General features: G+C 38.1%; 1 protein-coding gene across 2 annotated transcripts in view; it reads right to left on the bottom strand.

The window, feature by feature from the left end:
• Nucleotides 1-24284, bottom strand: part of focad (focadhesin) — an 85677-nt gene that overhangs the window by 7267 nt on the left and 54126 nt on the right. For both annotated transcript variants that reach the window (XM_067445332.1, XM_067445341.1), the window contains 16 exons: nucleotides 18660-18701; nucleotides 18261-18369; nucleotides 18032-18148; nucleotides 15958-16196; nucleotides 15706-15795; nucleotides 13115-13265; nucleotides 12410-12529; nucleotides 12058-12180; nucleotides 11551-11628; nucleotides 4968-5039; nucleotides 4751-4853; nucleotides 2804-2884; nucleotides 2602-2730; nucleotides 2373-2488; nucleotides 951-1211; nucleotides 554-643 (listed from right to left, as the gene is read on the bottom strand). In XM_067445332.1, coding sequence (XP_067301433.1) covers nucleotides 554-643; nucleotides 951-1211; nucleotides 2373-2488; nucleotides 2602-2730; nucleotides 2804-2884; nucleotides 4751-4853; nucleotides 4968-5039; nucleotides 11551-11628; nucleotides 12058-12180; nucleotides 12410-12529; nucleotides 13115-13265; nucleotides 15706-15795; nucleotides 15958-16196; nucleotides 18032-18148; nucleotides 18261-18369; nucleotides 18660-18701 — 1921 coding nt within the window. The remainder of the gene's footprint in view (nucleotides 1-553; nucleotides 644-950; nucleotides 1212-2372; nucleotides 2489-2601; nucleotides 2731-2803; nucleotides 2885-4750; nucleotides 4854-4967; nucleotides 5040-11550; nucleotides 11629-12057; nucleotides 12181-12409; nucleotides 12530-13114; nucleotides 13266-15705; nucleotides 15796-15957; nucleotides 16197-18031; nucleotides 18149-18260; nucleotides 18370-18659; nucleotides 18702-24284) is intronic.

The raw sequence follows: 24284 nt of genomic DNA, 5'->3' as shown, positions 1-24284 counted from the left end.
AAATGCGGACTGACTATTTTGAAAGAGGCAAATACCATCGATAAATAACCTCATAGCTCACAGTAGGTCTGTCATCATTTAAAATCAAAAAGAAAATGATTTTTACTTCTGAACTGTTGCACTATAATTGCAGCTGGCATTTGTTGTACACTGTTAAAGTCACTATTAACAATGAAAACCAGAGGCACACTTTTTGCGGAATGACCCTTAAAATGTGACCAAGAAAAAGCATGTCATTTAGTTATTCAGTCTTCCCTTCATTATTAACCATTTGATGTCTTTTTATATGCATCTTGAGCTTGCACAGTGAAGAAATGTGTTCAGTACCCTGAGGCAAGATATTATGACTACATATCATGATGAAACATTTGAGGAGCTCTTTTCCAAAACGCTATAAATCCATTTTAATACTTTTCATGAAAATGTAATTTTTTTACATGACAAACTCGTTTTCTTATTTATATGGCGTTTATCGCGTTTTAAAAAAGAGCTCTTCATTTCAACAGAGTCAGATTTATAAAGCTATAAATCACGAGCATTAGTTATATTTTACCTCAGTGACTTTGATGATGCGGTCTATCTCAGTGTCGCTCAGTTCAGACAGACACAAACACGTCGCTTCATAGAGGTCCACCTCACCAGCCTACAGACAGACCAGCACAAAAACCCACAAAATATCACCGTACAGCAGCAGGACTGGCTAACTGTTCAACATGTGTGACTATAACACATCTTCCATTAAGGCTGTGACACACCAAGCCATTTTTTAAAAATTCTCGTGCTCTGACAATAAGAGTGAGCTCTCTTACCAATGCCAATTCAACATGCTCAGTCAGCCAAAAAGCCCCCAACGGGGTCCCGTTAGTGCCGGTAGTGTGGAACACAATGCAAAACCTGGGCCAACTGTTGGCTCGGTGTGTCAAAGCCTTCAGGTAACTGCCAGGACATACCGGTATATTATCAGGTAAGCAGTTATAGATCTTTTCAGTGGTAGAGCACAGGGTGGTCCAGCAGTTTTGGGGTGGGTTGGGGACCGCCATGGCTTTGGACAGACCGCGCAGGATGGACAGGCACAGGGACAGGCGCTGAGCACGTGTGTGGGGCTCAAACTGCTGGACTGCCAGATTGTCCACATACACCTGCAGCTTGTCCTCAGCCACATGCTTCATCCAGGAGCTCAGGCACTCGTACAGATAAGCCCTTGTGCGCAGCTGTGGAGGGTGCAGGTGACAGACAACAAACAATATGACGTTTTAGAGCCAGAAAACCATGATGAACTTTAGATGACAACACTGAGAAAATTACTTCACTTTTCAGCATCCTTACAAGATATATTCAAAAAACCCTTCTTAAAAAGAGAGGAAAAACAGGAGCTTATCAAGGATCATCATGAACTATTCAAAGTTTACTTCAGGATGTCCGTGGCTCAGTTTGATGCTTGGTTAGCGATACTTGAGCCACATATTTTTATATATTGACACTTTATTTGTCATACTGTGCGTTGTGTCATGAAACGAAGTGAATCAACTTTAGCGTTCGCTTGTACGGTGGCTCTGAATTGTCCAAACGCCTTTCAAAATGCTTGCTACAGATGTGAAAAATGCATTAAAAAAAAATCAAACCCAATCCAAAAATGTTTATGATGGACGAAAGTTATGGCGGTAGTGTGTAAATGTGATTGACACAATATGAGATCTAGTTTATTTTTTAAATAAATATTCAACATAGCTTATGAATATTACTAAAGGGAAAAAAATATGCTACATGTAAGAATTTTCATGTATTCTCCTGGGTAGCCTATGAAATCCTGAAGTCCTTCACATAAAAATGAAAAGGATGTGACATTTATGTGTGCTACGAGAGCCTTTTTTAATTCTTTGTAATTCTCTCTTAAAGTTGCCATGAAATCAAAACTGGACCATTCTTATTTTTTATGTAATATTGTAATGTTTATTTTAAATGATTTATCTGTGCACTTCATTATTTTTTTTTAATTAATGTGTCCTCATAATCATAATCTTTAATCAAAACTGTTAACCTTCCCTAAGAAGAGAGAGAGGACAGCATAATCCTCCTCACTGCTTGAAGACTCCATTTTACTTGTTTTACACATTTTTTCGCAGCGGATTAATTAATATGCATCGGACTTAGTGTGTATTGTTTCTGTGCGTGACAAATTTTTTGATGATATACGAATATATAAATATAGACAAATATGTATGACGAATACGGAAAAAAACGCATTGTACCATTTGTATTGCTGTTGTTTTCCGTGTGGTATCAATATTTTTCAAACTATCTTATCTGAAATTCCAGTATCTATCGTGACAAAAACGACAAACTATTACAGACAGGAAGAAACAAATACTCACACTCAGGCTGTGAACCAGGGGAGGCACGATCCAGATGCTGAGGAAAAGTGAGGCACTCTGGGAGGACTGGGCCTGACTGGCAGCTAACTCTACACAGTGATGCTGCACTTCCTCACCTACACACAGGTGAACACTTCAAAATCATTTCCCTTCAAAAATGACACAATACTTGCCACAAGATATTTCCAATAAAACATTAATTGATGATGATGACGAAGAGGAAGCTGACCAAAGCCGAGTCTCATCAGCGGAGAGAGGATGGCACTCCAGTTGACTGGAGGATACTGGAAGCTTCCACCAACCGAGGCTAATGGTGCCAGCAACGTCTTCACTAGGTGTGGAGCAGTGGACTCAGGTCCTGGACAAAATCAGAGCATTAGTAAGCAACAGAGACCCCTGTTTTATTAGACAGCACTAAATAAGAGTGTTACCTTTCCTTCCTGCTTCAGTGATGAAGTCTACACTCGCTCGGATGACACTTTTCTCTGGGAGATAACCAAAGTCCTGAGGAACTGTTGAAGAGGGGTGGAGAAGTTGGTTTCATCACTTTTCTTCCATTTATATTTACTCTTTTCATTTAAAGTATACATTTTTTATGTTTTGCTATTTATTTTATTTAACTTTTATTATAACTTGTGGTAATAACAATAAAAATAATAATATTTATATATTTCATGTTTTATAAATTATGATTAATTCTACTACTATTTAAGGCTGCACAAAATTGGAAAAAACTGACATTGCAATATAATATTGCGATATGAAGACATGTTATCAGAAAATTTGAATATGTCTTTGGAAAGAATGAATCATTCTAAAATCTGCATTGAAAATAATAAACAATAAAAAAGCGATTTTCTCTTTGTATTTTATTGTTTGATTACTAACACTTGTTTGATGCACACATCATATCGACGCTAAAAGGATATACTGTGCAGCCCTACAACTATTATTATTATTATTAATATTAGCAACATTTTATTGTTTTATATATTGTATTATAATTTCATTATCATTTTTTTCTATTATGATTTAATCAACAGCACCATTCATAATTTAATATTTATATTTTTGGTATAAATATTGGCTTTGCTTTTAATAAAAATACATACGACTGAGCATTTTGAATTGTATTATTATTATTATTATTATTAGCAATGAATGATAATGACATGAATAATAATACAAAGGTATTTTATATAAATTTTTTTTTACAAATTATTATTACTTTATTTGTAAACACTAACCAGGCATAACATTATGACCACCTTCCTAATATTGTGTTGGTCCCCCTTTTGCTTCCAAAACAGCCCTGACCTGTCGAGGCATGGACTCCACTAGACCCCCTGACGGTGTGCTGTGGTATCTGGCACAAAGATGTTAGCAGCTGATCCTTTAAGTTGTGAGGTGGGGCCTCCATAAATTGGACTTGTTTGTTCAGCTCATCCCACAGAAGCTCGATTGGATTGAGATCTAGAAAATTTGGAGGCCAAGTTAACACCTCAAACTCGTGCTCCATTTTTGCTTTGTGGCAGGGCACATTATCCTGCTGAAAGAGGCACAGCCATCAGAGAATACCGTTTCCATGAAAGGATGTATATAGTCTGCAACAATGCTTAGGTAAGTAGTACGTGTCAAAGTAACATCCACATGGACGGCAGGACTCAAGGTTTCCCAGCAGAACATTGCCGCAAGCATCACACTGCTTCCACCAGTTTGCCTTCTTCCCATAGTGCATCCTGGTGCATTTTTCCTGCTTCTAACACATCAACTTTGAAGACCAAATGTTCACTTGCTGCCTAATATATCCCACCCACTAACAGGTGCCATGATGAAGAGATAATCAGTGTTATTCACTTCACCTATCAGTGGTCATAATGTTATGCATGAATGGTGTATTTTCAAATGTCAGGGTGGCAAAACTGCAAATATGGCTTTTTATTAATAAACGGACAAGGTAATAACAATAAAAATGATAATGCAAATCATCCAGAGGAGATCCTGTGGCAGAGTGAAAAAGTTTGTAGATCTCTCTGAAATACGGGTTAAAACAGATCATTTCAAGTATGGGTAGGTAAGGTACACTTCCATGTCAGGTGTTACAACTACGGTATATATACACAAACAACTATTTGGTTGTACTGCCTGGCATAAAAAAACAGTCAACAAATTTATTTAAACACTTCAAAATGTTATTTAACAACTGAAACTTGTTTAAACATTGTTCATGTTTTTTGAAGCTTTATTTGTCAAAAGATTTTACCTATTTACCATCATCATAATCATCATCAACAACAACAACAGTAATAATAATAGTAATAATTTATAATAAAGAAAAACAGAAGCCTGAAGTGAATAGTGAATGACTGTAGTGTCACCTGCGGTTCGACTGTGGCTGCTGCACATCTGGGCCAGATGCAGGTGTCCCAGCAGACATGCTCCATTCGACTGCAGACCTATTGTTCCTGAGAAGGTGATGATCTAGTGTGGAGGATGGCATGAGAGCAAGAAAAAATTAAATGACTCACAACTTCAATCAAACCATTGCTTTACTTCCAGTACGTTTTCACTTATGTCAAATGCATGAGTTCTAACCTGTGTAATGGCTCGGATGACCTCGTTCAGTCTGCCCTGCTGTTGTGAGGACTCCTCCGTTTCACTCTTCAACTAATGGAGATAAAAACACACTTTCTGAAGGTCAAAGAGTTCTGGGACGCAGTATACACCAATGTCAAACAATGTCAGGGGTGTAGTTCTCCATTGAAGACCTGATAGGTGAAAGTGTTTTAACAATCAAGCATTTTAACTAAACTACTGTTCAAAAGTTTGGGGCCGGTGATTATTATTATTTTATAAATGCACAAATGCACAAAATCAGCATATTAGAATGATTTCTGAAGGATCACGTGACACTGAAGACTGGCTGCTTTACAACTAGGCTACAATTTTGTGTTTGCAATGCATTAAGTATTTATGACTATAAAAATACATATAAGGCTGCAATTTATTTTACTTTTTAAGGTTATATTTATTTTTATGACCTTAAAGAATAGTTAGTATAAACCTACTGCTTTTGTTGTCACAAATATAAACAGAAAGGATTTATTTGCTTTCACAGTTTGCATTCTTATGTTGGATTATTTTAACCTTCGGTGCCCTCATGTGGACAACTGCTGTTACTGTCATATTATTATTTCCTCAGCAACTTTGAGATCGATCCGCTTACATGTACGTGCAAAAAGTTAATAAACAGAGTCGTATAAAAGCAATCAGTTTTATATCAACTAACAAAAAAATCTTGTTAGAACCACTGTTTGGAGGGGGGGGGGGGGGGGGGGGGGAGTTCGTTCACATCTTAAAGGAACAGTGGCCAGCTAAACAAGCTACATTCAAGACTTTATTCGAGAAGGAATCAACTGATGTGTGAGTTTCAATGGCCTGAAAGTGTTTATTCAGTGACTTTAAGTCGCGTAAAGACACATTAACACAAATCTTTTCATCTGCGGGGCGGCAGAGTAATCCGAGACATTCACAAGGCTCCGATTCACACTGAGAGAAAATCCTTGCAGACCGCTGTCAAGTCCCACCGTTTCTATAGCGACACTTCCTGGCTACCTTCCAAGTATGGTGGCATTTGCATTTAAAAAGGCGAGACAGCATTTGCTCTCCCTCCTTGTGTGTGTGTGTGTGTGTGTGTGTGTGTGTGTGTGTGTCTGGAAAGTGGATGGGCACAGCACAGAGGAGTGTAATTTGCCACACAAAGACCAGCCTGGCACAGGTGTGGGTGAAAAAGGACAGTGCCCATTCGAGACTGGCATTTAACTGGTGCCATTAATGATACCTCAGCGTATGATAATGGACTCAATTTAGAGTAATATACAGCACTGGAAAAACAATTAAGAGACCACTTAATATTGAGAAATCAATGTTAACTGGTCTCTGAATTTTTTTTCCAGAGCTGTACGAGAAAGTATTTTTTTGTGATATTTAACATTCACTAGAATGGAAAAAATAAGTAAAATAACATTGTATAGTCTTCACCGTATACATTAATACAATTATACTACAGGGTTGTTAAATGATTGAATCTGATAACATTCAAACATTCTAAGGTGTGCAATTATTTTCAGGGAAACGTGGTTCCCTTGTCCATATCACTTCGCCAAATGATTTCAATTGTTTCTAAGGTCCTTACAGACTACAAAAGAACCAGAACCCACAATGACACTCAACAAGCCTATAGTAAACAACAGGATAAGAAAAGAAAAACCGAAATATTCCAAGTGTTTTTTGGCAACTAAAAACGACTGCGCCATTGACCAACAAAAACCTGCTCTAAAGTCAACAGTTCAGTGTTTTTTTTTGTGTTATTTAAAGGGCACAGTAGGGCTGTAAATGATTAATCACAATTAATAAGATCCAAAATAAAATGTTGTTTATATAATATGTGTATATACTGTGTATAATTATTATGTATATTTGAATATATTTAAGAAATATTTGCATCAAAATACTGTGTATGTTTATTAAATAGATTGTTTTTGTATAGTATAGTATTAAGAGAAGGTGCATTGCCATCAGCTTTCTGAAAATGGACGCACCTAGGAATCAGAGGTTAAGATTTATTTATAACTTTGAGCAGTAAAACTGTTATGTACAGTGCATTTTATGGAGGAGGAGAGCATCCTAAACCTGTGAGAGCACAACACAGGCTATAAAAACAAACAATTAAAACATTCTGCTAAAGTTGTCTCTCAAGAGGGGAGGGTTAACACTAATTATAAATGAGTATGCACGCGCCCTAATGGAATTCATTAACCCTTTCATGCATGGTGTCCACATTTGGGGACAGTTAATTTAACTCCCTTTTAAGGTCATTTCTCATGGTTATTTTCTCCAAACCACTAGAGGGCAGTGTCGGTAGACTGACAGCAGTATTATCACAGTGGCTACTGTCTTGTATAGAGTGCCGAAGTCATGACGTCACTTTGTAGGCCAAAACGCGGAAGTGAGTTAGCATTTTAGCACTTCCGGTTCCCTCGCTCTAAAGTCTATGGGTTTTTTGAATGGGTTTTTGCCAAATCGCCTGAAATAAGGTCTGTGGTTAACAAAGCCTCTAAATAGTTTCACGTTTTGATCTATGACATAAAACACACTAGTTCTAACCTGCTTGTGATTTTTTTAAACTTTATTGTGTCTTAAAAACGGTGGTTGCTAACAAGTTGCTAAAAGGGACTACATCCTTTGGCCAGGACTTTAGACATCATCGTGACAAACAGAAAAATCTCACCAGCCCGCGTTTCTTTCACTTTTGAATTCTGTAAGTAAATGTTTAATAAAAATAAAAAACTAGCCTGCGTTTCAGCCTCACGTTCTTAGAAGTTTACCTTTCAGTTAATATCCATAAAGTTATATATTTAGTCCTTTCAAATAGTGTTTCCAAATATTGTTGTACACAGAAATCTGTGATATTAAGGTAACCGATTACCAGTTCTTCATTTCTGTGGAGAGACTGTAGTGTTTTGTTTTGTCCCGAGATGGAACCACAAGTTGTCGAATGAAAGCTGCGCTGTTCTACATGTCCAGATTCATAGTGGTTCTCTCCTCGATTATGATCAATCGTCTAAGGAAAAGGACATAAGATTGTAAATTGATACGGCTAAGTTATAGCTTACGTCGTCAGTGCTTCTGAGGTGGTAAAAGCACGTTTTTTTTCTGGCGAATTAGCAAACATACAATCAAACATAATACAGTGAGAGATAATCTTTAAAGTCTATTTGGGGCACGGTGATCAGGCATAATAGCCTAATCTTAATCACAAAGAAAATAATATTTAGGTTTATATATACTAACAAAATAATAAACAAATAAATAAAACATTAACAAACGAGAAAACAAATCTCAGAGAGGCACGCATAAACTTAATTAGTTTCTAATATTTTTGGAAAAAACGAATGGTCAATATTTATCATGAAAAAGTGGATAAGTGTTCATACAGAGCGCAGATCATAATGAGCGAACGTGTTTTTTAAATAAAGTTTGAGGAAGCTTGATGATGACGTAGATCCGCGACTGTGTGCTGTAGTTCGTTTGTAGCTTACCGTTAGCATTTTATATCTGACGGCTTTATTTAGGCTTCAAACGGTATACATTTTGGATTCACTTGTAAAGATTATCTTGATAGACAAAACGTGTAAGGGTCATAACTCTTTGTTGAACACAGATCTTGTTTTTTGCGATTGTCCAAAAGTCTATGGGGAAAATGCATAGGCTTTTGATCGAGGGAACCCATGCGCCGCTAACTTCCGGGTTGGCCTACAAAGTGACGTCATGACTTCGGCACTCTATTCCAAATATTCATTGCTTGATGACATCATTAATCCAAGATGACTGACAGGGATAGCCCAAGCGGCAACCTCCCGCTATCTCTCATTAAGCCAATACGGAAGTAATGTAAACTGCAATTTCTAAACTGGCCACTAGCTGGCCAAAGGCTCCAGAAGGGAGCAGAATCTCATTGAGCCCAATGTTAAAATTCCAAATTTACAACAGACAAAAAAAACATGTTTACAGCCTGGTGCAAATTGTGGTTTTGGCCTCTACAGCTTATTTTGACCTTCATGACAACTGTGAGGGGGGTGAATTTTTTTTATAACGCATTCATTTATGTTATATAAAGCCTTAAAGTTCTGCATAATTAAGGGCGTGGTTACTTTGAGTGACAGGTGGATAGCCATTTATCCCCCCTCTATAGTCATTGGGTCACCTAAGCCCCGCCCACATCCCACCTTTGCCCATTTTCTGTTATCGGGGAGTGACACACGATGACTCGCTCGCAAGATGGCAATGCCCAGCTCGCCCCTTTAAGCTTCAGAACGGCTGATCAGAAATATGGGTGACGTCACGGACACTATGTCGATATTTTTTACAGTCTATGCGATAGCCATGTGCCAAATGCCCCAGGCATATCTGTGAAAAACTTTTATACAAGGATGTCAATTGAGCTAAAAAATATATTAGTATGTACAGTAAAGTATGATGGGCCAGTATTTCCCAATCTGCTCAGTTACTGGGATTTTCATGCACAACCATTTCTAGTGGTGGTGGTATAATGGTGTGGGGGATGTTTTCTTGGCCCACTTTAGGCCCCTTAGTGCCAATTGGGCATCGTTTAAATGCCACGGCCTACCTAAGCATTGTTTCTGACCATGTCCATCCCTTTATGACCACCATGCACCCATCCTCTGATGGCTACTCTGCCCTACAAAGGCAAAAGACCTTAACTCACTGGAGTGTGGAACTGAGAAAATGACTTTAAAGATTTTTTGTTGTCCAGCCAAATTAGTTATAGGTAGGACACTGGAAATCTGGCATTTAGATGTTTTAGTAATGACAATTATCTACATTCACTTTTTGTTTACTCAAACTTGACTTTTGACCCCTATTTTGAAGTTACGGCCCTCTGCCTTTGTATTGTTTGCAAAAAATGAGGAGTCATGCCAAGGCAAAAGGCAGTAACTTCCATATTATCAATATTTGGTTGCTGATCACCATTTGCAAAATCAATATAGTAACACCTTTATAAAATCGAATGATCATGGCATTTATTTTGGATGATTTACAATTAATTATAGCCATCTTATTATTATTAAGGACACAATACCTCTAGTAAAGAGAATTTACAGGTTGATAGGTGACACTGAATTATATGAACAAGATAAGATTATTTCTAATGAGTAAACATTTGCATATATAATGCAAAGATATAAAAAATAGAACAAATAAAAAATCTTGTAAAAATGCATGGGATTGGAATAAGATAAATAGCAAACAGTGCCGCTGGTTAATCAAGGGTTAAGTTTGGTTGTCACACTCTAATGACAGCGCTGACTGGATCGGATTGCCCATTCATAGGCTAAACAGAGTAATTATTTATTGCAATATGTTTTTAATGTTTTTATCTAGTAAAAAAAGATACAATAGGCTACATAGCTTAATTACTTTTACATCTTTGAATGAAAATCGCCTATAGCCTAAAAGGACAACTTTTAGATTGATGTGAACGACAAGTAGGAATAATTCTCAGAATGCTTGTGGATTAAACATCTCCGATGACGTTCATTGCCATGGATTTTATCGGGTTTACAAGAAAAGGTAGGATATATGGATATAATTGCGAACTGTTACTAGCCGACTGATTGTATGCGTGAGCGCACGCTGTCACGGCATTCGAGTAGCCTACACACACTCGTGCAGTGGGCAGTCCCAGACTGCCTGACAGCGCGCTGAGAGAATATTCTGCATTATGAAAACATGTATGACAGTACACAGGCTACACCGTAACTTAAACGCGGCAAACTTTAATAGACAGTAAAACAAAGGCGGAACACCATAACTGCATGTCGGTACCGTAACTTAATTTAGACGCATGGCTAAACAAAGGCAGAGTACCGTAACTCCGTTTGAGCGGTCTAAAACAAAGGCAAAGAGCGGTAACTGCTGTTACGGTTTTCTGCCTTGGTTTCTCCTGGGCTTTTGGAAGTTACTGTTCAGACAATCCATAATTTTCTCGAAAAAACAACATAATTGACTAACGATATTTATCCACATGATAAAGGAGGTCTTGAAAGTCCCAAAATGTCAATAACTCATTTTCGACCAAAAACGAAGTTACGGCCTTTTGCCTTTGCACGGCAGTACTGCCAGCAGGATAATGCACAAAGCTCAGATCATTTTAAATTGGTTTCTTAAACATGACTATGAGTTCACTGTACTAAAATGGCCCCCACAGTCACCCGATCTCAACCCAATAGAGCATCTTTGGGATGTGGTGGAACGGGAGCTTCGTGCCCTGGATGTGCATCCCACAAATCTCCATCAACTGCAAGATGCTCTCCTATCAATATGGGCCAACATTTCTAAAGAATGCTTTCAGCAGCTTGTTAAATCAATGCCACGTAGAAATAAGGCAGTTCTGAAGGCGAAAGGGGGTCAAACACAGTATTAGTGTGTGCTCCTAATAATCCTTTAGGTGAGTGTAGATTTACGAAAGTTACAAAAGAGTCCCAATGTGTGATTTATTTTATTTTTTTTACATTAAAACATGTTAATCTATTCTATTACACCCAATAAACAAAATAATGAACTTTTAAAAGCATCATATGACCCTTTAAATTACCTGAATGAGAGCCGTCTCAGACCCCACTAATGCGATCAGTCCATTGAGGGCGGACAGCCTCTGCATTGTGGGACAACCCTAGAATGAATGAAAATGATTACAGTTTAGTTTCTCCCTCATGAAAGCTGAGATCTAGTGTTGATGCCAGAACTTCCTAGACCAAAACAAAGATCTCAGGCAGACAAAGACTCAACCTTAAATTCTGGACTTGTGCCTTAGATCAGATCCTGATATATAGTTAATTTACTGCGGCACAACAACACACTGTTTCTCACTTGTCAGGGAGACAAACTACATTTGTTTCTACACAGAATTTCTCAGTTGACCGTTTTTTTCCACTGACTTTTTCTCCCTGAAACAGCTTTGAAATGTATAATAAAGTGGTTGCGCCACATAAAATTAGGACCAGCAAGCCTTCATACATGCATAATGGCAAAATATGCATAACATATGGAAATAATAATACATTTTGAGCCCAATATGATTCACTGAACAATAATACATCACCTCTGCCAGCAGTATCTTGGTCCAGGCGGCCAGCAGACGGGGTTGGATGTCCATAGCTTTACCATGACCAAAAGAAGACAGGCCAAACACAGTCAGTCCCAACGCCAAAGCAAAGCCTGGTGTCTAAAAAACACAGAATAAATGGCTAAAAGTGTGATTCAAATATTTGGTTTTTAATCACTCTGGCATAAAAACATCATTTATGTATTCTTCAATACAAATCCTGTATGTTCAAAGAAGAAAACAAAGATAATCCTACATTGTAAAACAGTATTATAATATTTTAAAAATAGCCGTTATCTTAGTTTATGATTATTCTAGATCCTTAGAAACAGACAATGTCAGTTCTCACCTGCTGGCTTTCCTCCGTCAGGGAGCGAAGTGTGTTCATGCTTTCCTCAGCTTTACTGGCCTCAATAATGCCTGAGTTAAATGCTGAAACTCCAACGCATGCCACAGAATAGGCCAAAACCTGAAACCAACAGAAGAGATATGTTTGGATGCACAGAAACTGCCACGGAAAGTATTTGATGAAAAGTTAAAAAAATTAAAGAAAAGTTGATTAAAGGAAATTGATTGATGGAAAAATGGTGTCAGCACCAATAATGTGTGGCCATTTGTAAACATTGTTCTGCTTAAAGGAACACTCCACTTTTTTTAGAAATGGGGCTTATTCAGCTTCTTTCCTACATTTAGATATGTGGGCAAATGCATTTTTGTCTCAGTGCATGTATTGTTTTAGTTTGGCAGGGTCGCCGCTACCTTAGCTTAGCATAATGAATGGAATCCTATGTTGCCAGCTAGCATGTCCCGAGTAAAAGTGATCCAAAAAAACAAACAAACGGCGGAGTGTTCCTTTAAGCAAGTATTCAAAAACTTTTCACAGTCTACTGATAATTAATGGTTGATGATATGTAGGTAAACAAATAAAGTTTATTTTTTAGATGTATACATTTATTTTAATTTTATATTTGTTATGTTTGCTTATGCTAATCCTTAAGCTTATCCCTAATGAACCCAATGCCTTTGTGAACCTGAAAGTGCGACATGGCTTTACCTCCTGCAGCATGCGGCTCATACTGCTGCTGTCCTGCAGGGTCTGCAGGAGCCTGTCCAGCGTCAGAGACACGTGAGCACGGTCCCGCTCAGACTGACTACTGCTACTGAGAGAACTCAGGACCAAACCAACACCTAACACACAACCAGCACTGAGAAAGAGCAAAAGTTTAAGAGTGTATTAGTGCACACGGGGAATAAAGAATATAAATACAACTCATCAGGCCCGTCACAAGGGGGGCGTGAACTTGATGAGCGAGGCCCGGCTGGAGGTGATATTTACGTGGCTCTACTGTTGCTGTAGTGACGAACAATTTGTTGTTTATATGGATATACAGTTTAACAGCATTAGGTTCAAGAAGTTGAACTCTGTAACTGAATTCCGCAGTGCACACATTTTGACACTTAAAGGTGCACTATGCAACTTTTCGTCCACTGGAGGGCGCCTATTCTAAACGGTTCGTGAGTACCGGGACTTTTATTATGATGGGACAGGACACAGTCGCCGGGCACCCGCACTTCCACTTTTTCCGGTCAGGTGAAAACAGCTATTTTTTATCATATCAGATACATTTAAGGGCCCACGGGCTTAGGTCATCCGTCCACTCTCTTCCCTGAACTGAAATGAAGTAGTGGGCTGTACTTTTCACACGATTGACATCAGGTGCAAGTACGCCAGGTTGGCTGGTGGTTATGTTGCCCTCATACCGCCTCCCATGGCCGAGACTGGTATTACGACACCTATCGGGCCGGGGCTAGTAATGCTAATGCTAATTAAGGTTGATATCTCTGCAGCACTATAACTTGACATTTTTTTAATGACATCATCGCCCTTATTTCTTCTCATTCTTTTGATGCGTGTAGGTCATTTTTGGGATATTTTTACCTCAATTTTTACACATGGCACCTTTAAAGGAAGTGTATGTAAGATTGTGGCCAAACCTGGTACTGCAATCACTTTCAAATGACTGTAGAGCAATGTATTCCCCCCTCCCCCTGACTCGAGGTTGCCAGATTGGCTGCAGGATCAGCAGGAGTGTTTGTAGCTGCAGCTGTGGTAACTAGAGCAGATCTGGCAACCCGGATGCCAAAACACTACTGACTCGTGATTGGTCGATCGTTGGAGGGCGGAGCTTAAGGCCAAAACACAACATGTCAACATCAACATCAGTTGAGGGCTGCAACTACAACTTTAAAATGACAATATTCTGGCCGGACTACTGTTGTCAGTGATATAAGAGTTTGAAATGAACATGATTTCTTAATGTCTAGTGACATATCAGGGCCATTTTATGATTAATTGAAATACATTTCATACATACAGTTCCTTTAAATTGCGTTAATTATGACTGGGTCAAACGTGTTTGCAAAATGGCCTGAATCCACTTAAATTAGTTTCAACTGCTCTCGCACTGATTCATCTGAAGCGATTTCAACAGACAGTATTGAGAGAACAACCAGCGCTGTTTTTAGTAGTTTTCCTCTGTGAACATGCACTAAATTGATGTCTCACTAAAAATGTTAGAGTAGGCCACACTCCTTCTGCGGTGCCGTTCCGCTCACTGATGCTCCGAAAGTTGTGTAATGGTTGGGCTATACTTATTTAACCTTATAGTGTTTAATAAATAACCATTTCTGCGTACTGTCAGATGAAACCCATTTAGAGGCAGCCAAAATCTGAATTTGGAAAATCAGACTAAATAAAGCTCTTTCTACGAACTTGAAGTGCGATGCCGCACTGACAGACAAGTATGCGCATGAATCGCTGTCACATGCACAGAGAAATTACTGCATAAAGTAGAATAATACAGCATTACGATACACAGTCTCATTTTTAGCAATTTCTAACTATTATAGTATTTAGAAGGACAAAAACATGAACTTTAACTTTTGCCTTTACATCATCAAATCAGCTGTCACTTTACTTGCCCTGTAATAAATAAATAAATACATATATAATTAATAAATAATACATATATATATATATATATATATATATATAATCATGTTTTTCTGTTATTAATCGCACCAAAAATGTAAGTGTTTAATATATTTTTATACTGTAATAATTTCACATTTAATCTCCAAATTTATTTAGAAATAACATAAAGACAGTGTAAAGTGTTAGTTCACCCAAAAATGAAAATTCTGTCATTAAATACTCACTCATGTCGTTTCAAACTCGTCAGACTTTTGTTCATTTTCAGAACAAAAATAAAGATATTTTTAAGAAATCTGAGAGCTTTCTGACCATCCATCAACACAACTGAAACTTCCCATAAAGAGATTGTTAAAATAGTCCATGTGACTTCAGTGGTTAAACCTTAATGTTATGAAGCAGCGAGAACACTTGCAAAAAGCACAAATAATGCCTTTTCTTTTCTTCTGTGTCAATCTCCTACGCTGTTAACGTTGTAACCACAGTGCAACGCTTCCATGGTCTACGTCAGAACACCCCAAAGTCTTATGGGTTTGAAACAACATGAGGGGAAAGTAATTCATGTCATAATTTTTATTTTTGAGTGAACTATCCCTTTAAATTCCCAATAATTATCTTTAACTTTGTTAACACTAAAAACATATTAGACTAACTTGTACTCCAGATTGGGATTGAAGCAACAAACTTCCAGTCGTTCCATATATTTCGTCAGCAGATCTGCCACTGACAGCCCAGATATATCACTGCAATAAACAAAGAAAACAATTAAACACGTCAGTAAGCATTCATCAAACATGATACAGCTATTAAACATGTTCATTTATAACTGGGAGTGTCTGGTGTAAAGCTCAAGTTCCATTTTTTGAACATCACACGTCTCAGTTGTGGTAATAACTCGCACACACCTGACTCTCTCATCATTCAGCCACGCTAGAAACATGCCCAGAGCCAGGCCGCTGTGAAACTGAACTGCCTGAGATTCGTCTGCAGTGGGCGAGTCCGGCAGTCCCGCTGCTAGAGTGCCCAGTATAGTGGGAACGCTCTCTTTGCGTGAGGTCACCAACATCGGCACCAACAACGCCAGACCCAGAGCAGCGCAGGAGCGCGCGATCACACTCGCTGTGTTCTCCCCAGAGTATGAGCGCTAAAAGTAAAAGTGTGTGAGAGGGACATTTTTTTAAATAATGGCACATTTGTGCTATAATGCACAATCATAATAAGGTGTAATTTATTAACATTAGTTAGGACATTAGGATTCTTTAATGAATAGAAAGTTCCAAAGAACAGCATTTATTTGAAATATAGCCTAATGGGATTTTGGCAATATTGCGATTAAAACTTACCGCATGTAAACACAATACTTTGACAAAATAATGTGATTAAACTCATAATCGTCATAACCATATTCACATTAAACTGTGTGCCCTATGTCAATTTTAAAGGTGCCCTAGAATGATTTGAAACAATATGTTAAATTGTTCTCTGATATCTACATAGAGGGTATGTGGCTTATTTAAGGGCAAAAATTGTCCAGATTCAGTTTTACAGGTCCATTTACAACCCTATAAACTGTCCCTAGGATGTAATGCTCTGTTTTTGCCTTATTTGGAAGAGTCATGAATATTAATGTTGAGCTCTGCTCTGAATGGATTATTTCAGCAGCTCACACAAGTTCAGTTGTTCAGCGAAGCGGCTCGTGAGTCCTGACAGAACACAGACCGACTGAATGACACTTTAAGCAGAACATCTCTAATGGAGATTGATAAAATGCTAAAAAAAATAAACTACTACATTTTGTACTCAACGATTTTGCATCGATATTGTTTATATAACGTTAGTCACAATGTAGGCTATGCAGTGACTGTGATGTACTCTGAAATACAAGCATGCAAAAACATCATACTTCAGTTCTCAAAAATATTAATAGATATTAACTTGTTTTAACTTAGATGGTGGAGAAGGGGACGTTAGCTAGAAAGATCGAGTGAGTGATCTGTACGAAACTAAACTAGTATGACATCCATATCTACGGTTGTATTTTGTAATACAAAATAATATTACCCTTTGTCATTAGACACACCATTTAGTTTGGTATGGTGCTTGGTGTTTCCTATTGTTACTGTACTAGCATCTTGCGTCATCTAGACAATGCTGTCTCTCTAAGAAACTTTCAATTTAATCAGAAATTGTTTAAACAGTCAATAAATGGATAAATCACTAGGCCTACTTACTGCTTGCAGGAATACAGTTGTAATTGCCCTTTTGTTCAGTTTAAGACACTGAGTGAAGCTTGCTTGAAATGGGCCGAACAAACAAACGTTCTTGAATTAAATTGTTGTGGTATCGGATTACAATAAACATCAACCATGACTGTTGACATTTTTTATCTGTGGGAAGGGTATGAAAAGTCCTCACATCCCTTGCACAGCCTGGAACATGACATTTGTTCCCATGAGCTGCCGTTCTCGCTATCCTCGAGTGTCGCTTGTTTACCTAATGATCAAGCTGCGCAGTTCCGCCTGACAATGAACATGTTCGGACATATGAACTCTTATTATTTTACTATGGCAAGGTTAATAAAAAATGTCATTCCAGGGCACCTTTAATTGCAATAAGCAGGCATATAACACATACGAATAGATTTTAAATTGTTAAAAATAATGTATTATGTACATACATGAATTAACAATGAACATTTTTTTTAAACAATATTTACAGAGATGTAAATAAACCTAGATTAAAAAATGCTTAGTTCATGATTCACTAATATTAAAGAATTGAACTTTATTGTAGCGTTACCAATACAGCAGCACTACAAGTTAAAAAGGAGGAAGGTGCAATATAATAGACATCATAGCATATCGTTTAATAACACATAATATTGAATATTTCAAATGAGGTGTAGTGTGTAATTTCTGCACCACTATCTGTAAAAATAACTGACTTCTTGAACACCCCACCTGAGTGGTTACAACTCACATGAATAAACCATGGGAAGACTTGACCTCTAGGGTTACTGTTACTGCTCACTATACTCAGCAGTGTGTCCGTCACAATCGACAGCCAATGAACGGTGGGAAGGTTGTCTGGACCCACCTATGTATAGAAAAGTAGGTTATCTGGAAGGTTTCTGGAAGGTTTTGTCTTTTTGTTACTGTTTTGAAAGGAGAGCAGGGAAGCCAGGACTCTTCATAAAGCTGCATCTCACCTCAAATCCACTTTCAGATTGTGTAGGAAGGTTGCTCTCGTATCTGGTCAAGACGACAGCCAGGCCACTTAGTGCTAATATAGAATTACCCTGAACGACCGGACTATCTCTGTCGATGGAAATTGAAACAAAACATAAAATTCATATTTTTCATAGATCAGCAATGCTGAACAGGTTCTATTATTGATGCTTAAAAACATGACTAAAAATTATAAGCTTACAATGAATCAATAAAGGACAGAAAAAAGTTGTCCTAAATGACTGCAGTGAATAGTGAAAGGCATACTGTAGATTGTGAATATGAAGAACTCTGTTTAATAATAAAACATATTGAAACAAAAGCTTCTTAAAGAGAAACAGAGAACAGAACAAAGAATATCGGCAGCTGTAGTAGCTTACTTGGCAGCAGATTTGACCACATCAGTCAGTTGGTCTCTGACCCTAAGGAAAGACAGAATATATGAGAGAGAGAGAGAGAGAGAGAGAGAGAGAGAGAGAGAGAGAGAGAGAGAGAGAGAGAGAGAGAGAGAGAGAGAGAGAGAGAGAGAGAGAGAGAGAGAGAGAGAGAGAGAGAGAGAGAGAGAGAGAGAGAGAGAGAGAGAGAGAGAGAGAGAGAGAGAGAGAGAGAGAGAGAGAGAGAGAGAGAGATGATTTAAAGTGCTCCACGGACTGACAAGAGGAGCTTTCATCTCCTCAGGCAATGATTTAAGAGTGCAGGTACCACTCACACAGCTACATACAGTACAGTAAGTCCCAAAAGTGAAAATCTGGGATTCATCCAATTTAAACATGGAAATGCAGGAAGAGTCTGAAACATTTTTTAAGCAAAGAAACTTAGCATTGACATAAAATGGATAAGAAATATTTAAGATTCTAGTTCAATTTTAAAAAGGTCAGATGTTCTTGCTTTCACTAAACCATAAGATGCTCTTTAAATCATTTTTAAATGATACCGGGTCAAATGGATCATCCAGTTTTACACAAACTAATGGAGTTCATTTATTTTTCATTATAACTTTCCAATTAATAGGCTTTCAAATTCTGAAGAAAAATTTAATATATTGTAGAGATGAAAGCATTTTCACTTGTGGACTCAGAAGTTTTGGACCCCTCTCTAACAGGGTAACCAGATTTCTCATGGTGGAACATGGTATGGACCAACATCCTCCCCTATTTCATGATACGAGTGACGATACACAGTGGGCAAAATAAGTATTAAGTCAGCCACCAGTTGTGCAAGTTCTCACACTTAAAAAGATGAGAGAGTCCTGTAATTTTCATCATAGGTACACTTCAACTATGAGAGACAGAATGAGAAAAAAATCCAGAGAATCCCATTGTCTGATTTTTAAAGAATTTATTTGCAAATTATGGTGGAAAAAACGTATTTGGTCAATAACAAAAGTTAATCTCAATATTTTGTTATATACCCTTTTTTGGCAATGACAGAGGTTAAATTTGCCCACTGGCCTCTGTCCATCATGGCCTCCTAATCTTCCCCCTATCCTGATTGGCTTAATCACTCAGCTGGTGTGTGGTGGGCGTTCTGGCGCAATATGGCTGCCGTCGCATCATCCAAGTGGATGCTGCACATTGGTGGTGGTTGAGGAGATTCCCCCTTCTATGTAAAGCGCTTTGAGTGCCTAGAAAAGCGCTATATAAATGTAATGAATTATTATTATTATCATTAAATGTTTTCTGTAAGTCGCCACAAGGTTTTTACACACTGTTGCTGGTAGTTTGGCCCATTGCTCCATGCAGATCTCCTCTAGAGCAGACACACTTCCCCCTCCAAACAAACAAAGCTGAGTTTTTATCAAAAAGTTCTAATTTTGGTTTCATCTAACCATATGACATTCTCTTCTGGATCATCCAAATGCTCTCTAACAAACTTCAGACGGGCCTGGACATGTACTGGCTTTAGCAGGGGGACTCGTCTGGTACTGCAGGATTTGAGTCCCTGGCGGTGTAGTGTGTTACTGATGGTAGCCTTTGTTACTTTGGTCCCAGCTCTCTGTAGGTCATTCACTAGGTCTCCCTGTGTGGTTCTGGGATTTTTGCTCACTGTTCTTGTGATCATTTTGACCACATGTTGAGATCTTGCGTGGAGCCCCAGATCCAGAGAGATTATCAGTGGTCTTGTATGTCTTTCATTTTCTAATAATTGCTAGAAAATGTTGATTTCTTCACACCAAGCTGCTTACCTATTGCAGATTCAGTCTTCCCAGCCTGGTGCAGGTCTACAATTTTGTTTCTGGTGTCCTTTGACAGCTCTTTGGTCTTGGCCATAGTGGAGTTTGGAGTCTGACTGTTTGAGGTTGTGGACAGGTGTCTTTTATACTGATTGTGAGTTCAAACAGGTGCCATTAATACAGGTAATGAGTGGAGGACAGAGGAGCATCTTCAAGAAGAAGTTACAAAAACTCTGTGAGAGCCAGAAATCTTGCTTTTTTTTGTAGGTGACCAAATACTTATTTTCCACCATAATTTCTAAATAAATTCTTTAAAAATCTTAAAAAGTTCTTAAAATGTTTGATTTTTGTGGATTTTTTTTCCATTCTGTCTCTCATAGTTAAAATGTACATATGATGAAAATTACAGGCCTCATCTTCTTAAGTGGGAGAACTTTTACAATTGGTGGCTGACTAAATACATTTTTTGCCCCACTGTTTATCTTCCCAGTCTGTCAGTAATGCTCTGTTTACTTCGGCTCTCTATGAAGCCCCACCTTCCAAAAAGAACAATGTGCACTGATTGGTTGGCTGGATCAGTGCATTGTGATTGGTCAACTGCTTGAGTGTGTTTTGGAAATGTAACTTTCCTTAACCATAACCGAGAATTTTAAGACACTACTAATTAAACTCAACCAGGCCTCGTCCCCTTTATTTTCTGAATGATTTAGGCGGGAATCATTTAAATGAGTAATATTGTGACGTGTTCATTCCCGGAAGAAAACGCAAGACTATAATCATGGCATTATAAGGAGTTCAGAAACAGTGCACACTAATATAAAGAATAACTCCATTTGGAGTGACTGTGTTTTGTAACTCTGCTCAAACAGCAACATTAGGAGCTAAAGAAAGCTGAAAATGTATAAAAGCATAATAGGACCCCTTTAAACACTGAAATAATATAAACTACGAGGATTTAAAAAAATAAATAAATTAGAGGAATGCTAAAAGGAAGCATTTTTGCAAGTTTTTTTGAACCCCGCTACAAATACTAAAAGAGTTAAACGCACACCTATTCCCTATATGACAAAATCAGGCATGTTTACCTCATTTCCTCAAGCTTTAACCATCTTTACTTGACATTAGTCTCTGCAGGGACAAAAAGTTGTAACCCTACAATCCCAGTGTTCTCAACCCATCCAATCCTCCCAGCATGCTTCAGGGCATGTGACCGCGTATAGACTGCCCTGAGCTCCCAGGAGGAGAATAACTGTATTACACAAAGACTGCGGAACAAACTAGAATTCGTGATGCCATGGGGAATGAAGCTTCTGGCTTCCATCTGAACATGCTATCCCATCAATCACTCTTCGGGTGACAGGCTGTCAAAATGGCGTCCTGGGGGTTGAGTTATGGTGTTCTTCCAGACTGCGTGGTTATGCGATAGGGCATATTACGGCAAGACACCGTGTGAACAATAACAACCTATACACGCCAACCGATATACATTCAAAAAGATTATATGAATTTGATTAATGCTGATGTGCATGTATGGGACTTTGAAATGTCAGTCTCCATTCAAATGCCTTTCAAAGCAGCTGAAAAGGCCAGAGCAATCACAATTCACCAGCTCTGGATGGTTTGACACAAACGAGATGTATAAAATAATACCTTCACATTCCTCCCTATGGTGCGAGCTCCAATTACAGTTCACTCTTTAGAGCTTTCATTATAGTGCTGCATTCATCTTGACAGTTTCACAAAGTGCTAAGATTTTTGTGCTGCAAACTATGAAATATAATTAAAATTGTCTGATTATGGTCAACTATAAAGTTTGTGCTTTAAGTGATTCTTTAAACTATTTATTGAGAGTATATGTACACTACATACTGAGCTACACCTATAGCTTTACTTGAATCTATAGCTTTATTTTAAGATATATAATGTGTGCAATACATGTGCAAAGGGAATTTTTATTTTGTTTAGTAGCTCCATTGGCTATTGTCATGGGAAAATGTATAAAACGCCTATCCAAAAGTATTTGAATGCTTAAGCCACACTTAAAAATGTGTGAATGGCATTGCATTCATAAAATATAAAATGCAATGGCATCTGCAAGCATATCATACTAAACGTCACAAAACTATTCTGAGCTATGATGTAATGACCCATTTGTTGCTATGTATTTTTAAACAGACTCACGTGCTTACTGTATGACTCCTGTATATCACTGCAATTGTCTTTACCTTGCATTTGCTTTACATTCCTCATCTATCAAAACTTTACTAGCAAGATGCAGCTTTGCCTTATCCAGACGAGAATCATAATTTGCATATCAGCACGTGTGAGGGCTTGCACTATGTATGTATGCATGTTCACTCTGGTGACTTATGCCAGACTTCTCCAATCATTTACTCACTCTCTTACACGGTATCTGCAGGGTTAAAATGTAAGGATTTTAAAAACCTTTTTAAGACCTGACAAATAAAATGTATACAATATAAATACATATATAAAATATATAAATGTATAGAGCAAGATCTATGGTAACATCCAATTGGTTTGTTGTTACTTTACAGTTAAAATACTTGAGGTTGTGACAAAAATAATTTTTATAAAATGACAAACCTCACATTTAAGCTATTTTCCCCAAACTAGATTGTTACAGTTTTGGGAAGCCTGCCTTTACATTCACATGAACTTTAATGACATCCCATTCTTAATCCGTAGGGTTTAATATGGAGTTGGCCACCCTTTACAGCTATAACAGCTTCAACTCTTCTGGGAAGGCTTTCCACAAGTTTTTGGAGTGTGTTTATTGGAATTTTTGACCATCTTTTAGAAGCATTCATGTCTTTATGGACCTTGCTTTGTGCACAGTCATATTGGAAAAGGAAGGGGCCATCCCCAAACTGTTCCCACAAAGTTAAGAGCATGAAATTGTCCAAAATGTCTTGGTATGCTGACGCATTAAGAGTGCCTTTCACTGGAACTAAGGGGCCAAGCTTAACCTCTGAAAAACAACCCCACACCATAATCAATCCCCCCTCCACCAAAGATTGTTCCCAAATGCTTCCACTTGACTGTGGAATATTTAGTAGTGAGGAAATTTCCCGAAAGGACATATTGCACTGGTGGCAACCTATCACGGTACCACGCTTGAATTCACTGAGCTCCTGAGAGCGACACATTCCTTCACAGATGTTTGTAGAAGTGTTTGCATGACTAGTGCTTGATTTTATACATTTGTGGCCATGGAAGTGATTGGAACACCTGAATTCAACAATTTGGAGGGGTGTCCCAATACATTTGGCAATATATTGTATTTATATTAATTTAAAATAATGACATACATTATCTTAAAGGGGGGGTGAAACACTCAGTTTCAGTCAATCTCATGCCAATCTTGAGTACCTATAGAGTAGTATTGCATACTTCATATCTCCGAAAAGTCTTTAGTTTTATTATATTTGTTAAAGAAATATGGGCTGTACCGAGTCTTTCCGGAAAAAAACGAGCGCCTGGAGGCGTATCGTGTGGGCGGAGCTAAAGAATGACAAGTGCAAAGCGGTGATGTCCTCAAGCGTGGAGAAACCCTTGCTATCGATCTCAGCTAATAGATATGATCCAGAATCTAATTCGGAGGCTGAAATAGAAACAGCAACAGCAGGACGTCCGTCTCTGTGGTATGTTCTGTATTTAGTGGCCTGTCAACATTTGTGTGTGTTTACTCGCAGTTTATGAGGACATGATTCGGTTTATGGACTATTGTATGGGACTATTTGAATGACGAAGCACGCGATCGTGTCGTTTACTGATGTTTACTCACACAACGATAAGCAACAGCAGAGAC

Source organism: Pseudorasbora parva, chromosome 1, assembly GCF_024679245.1.
Source record: "Pseudorasbora parva isolate DD20220531a chromosome 1, ASM2467924v1, whole genome shotgun sequence".
NCBI lineage: Eukaryota > Metazoa > Chordata > Actinopteri > Cypriniformes > Gobionidae > Pseudorasbora > Pseudorasbora parva.
Note: the sequence above shows the minus strand (reverse complement) of the source record. Positions and strands in the feature narration are given on the sequence as shown.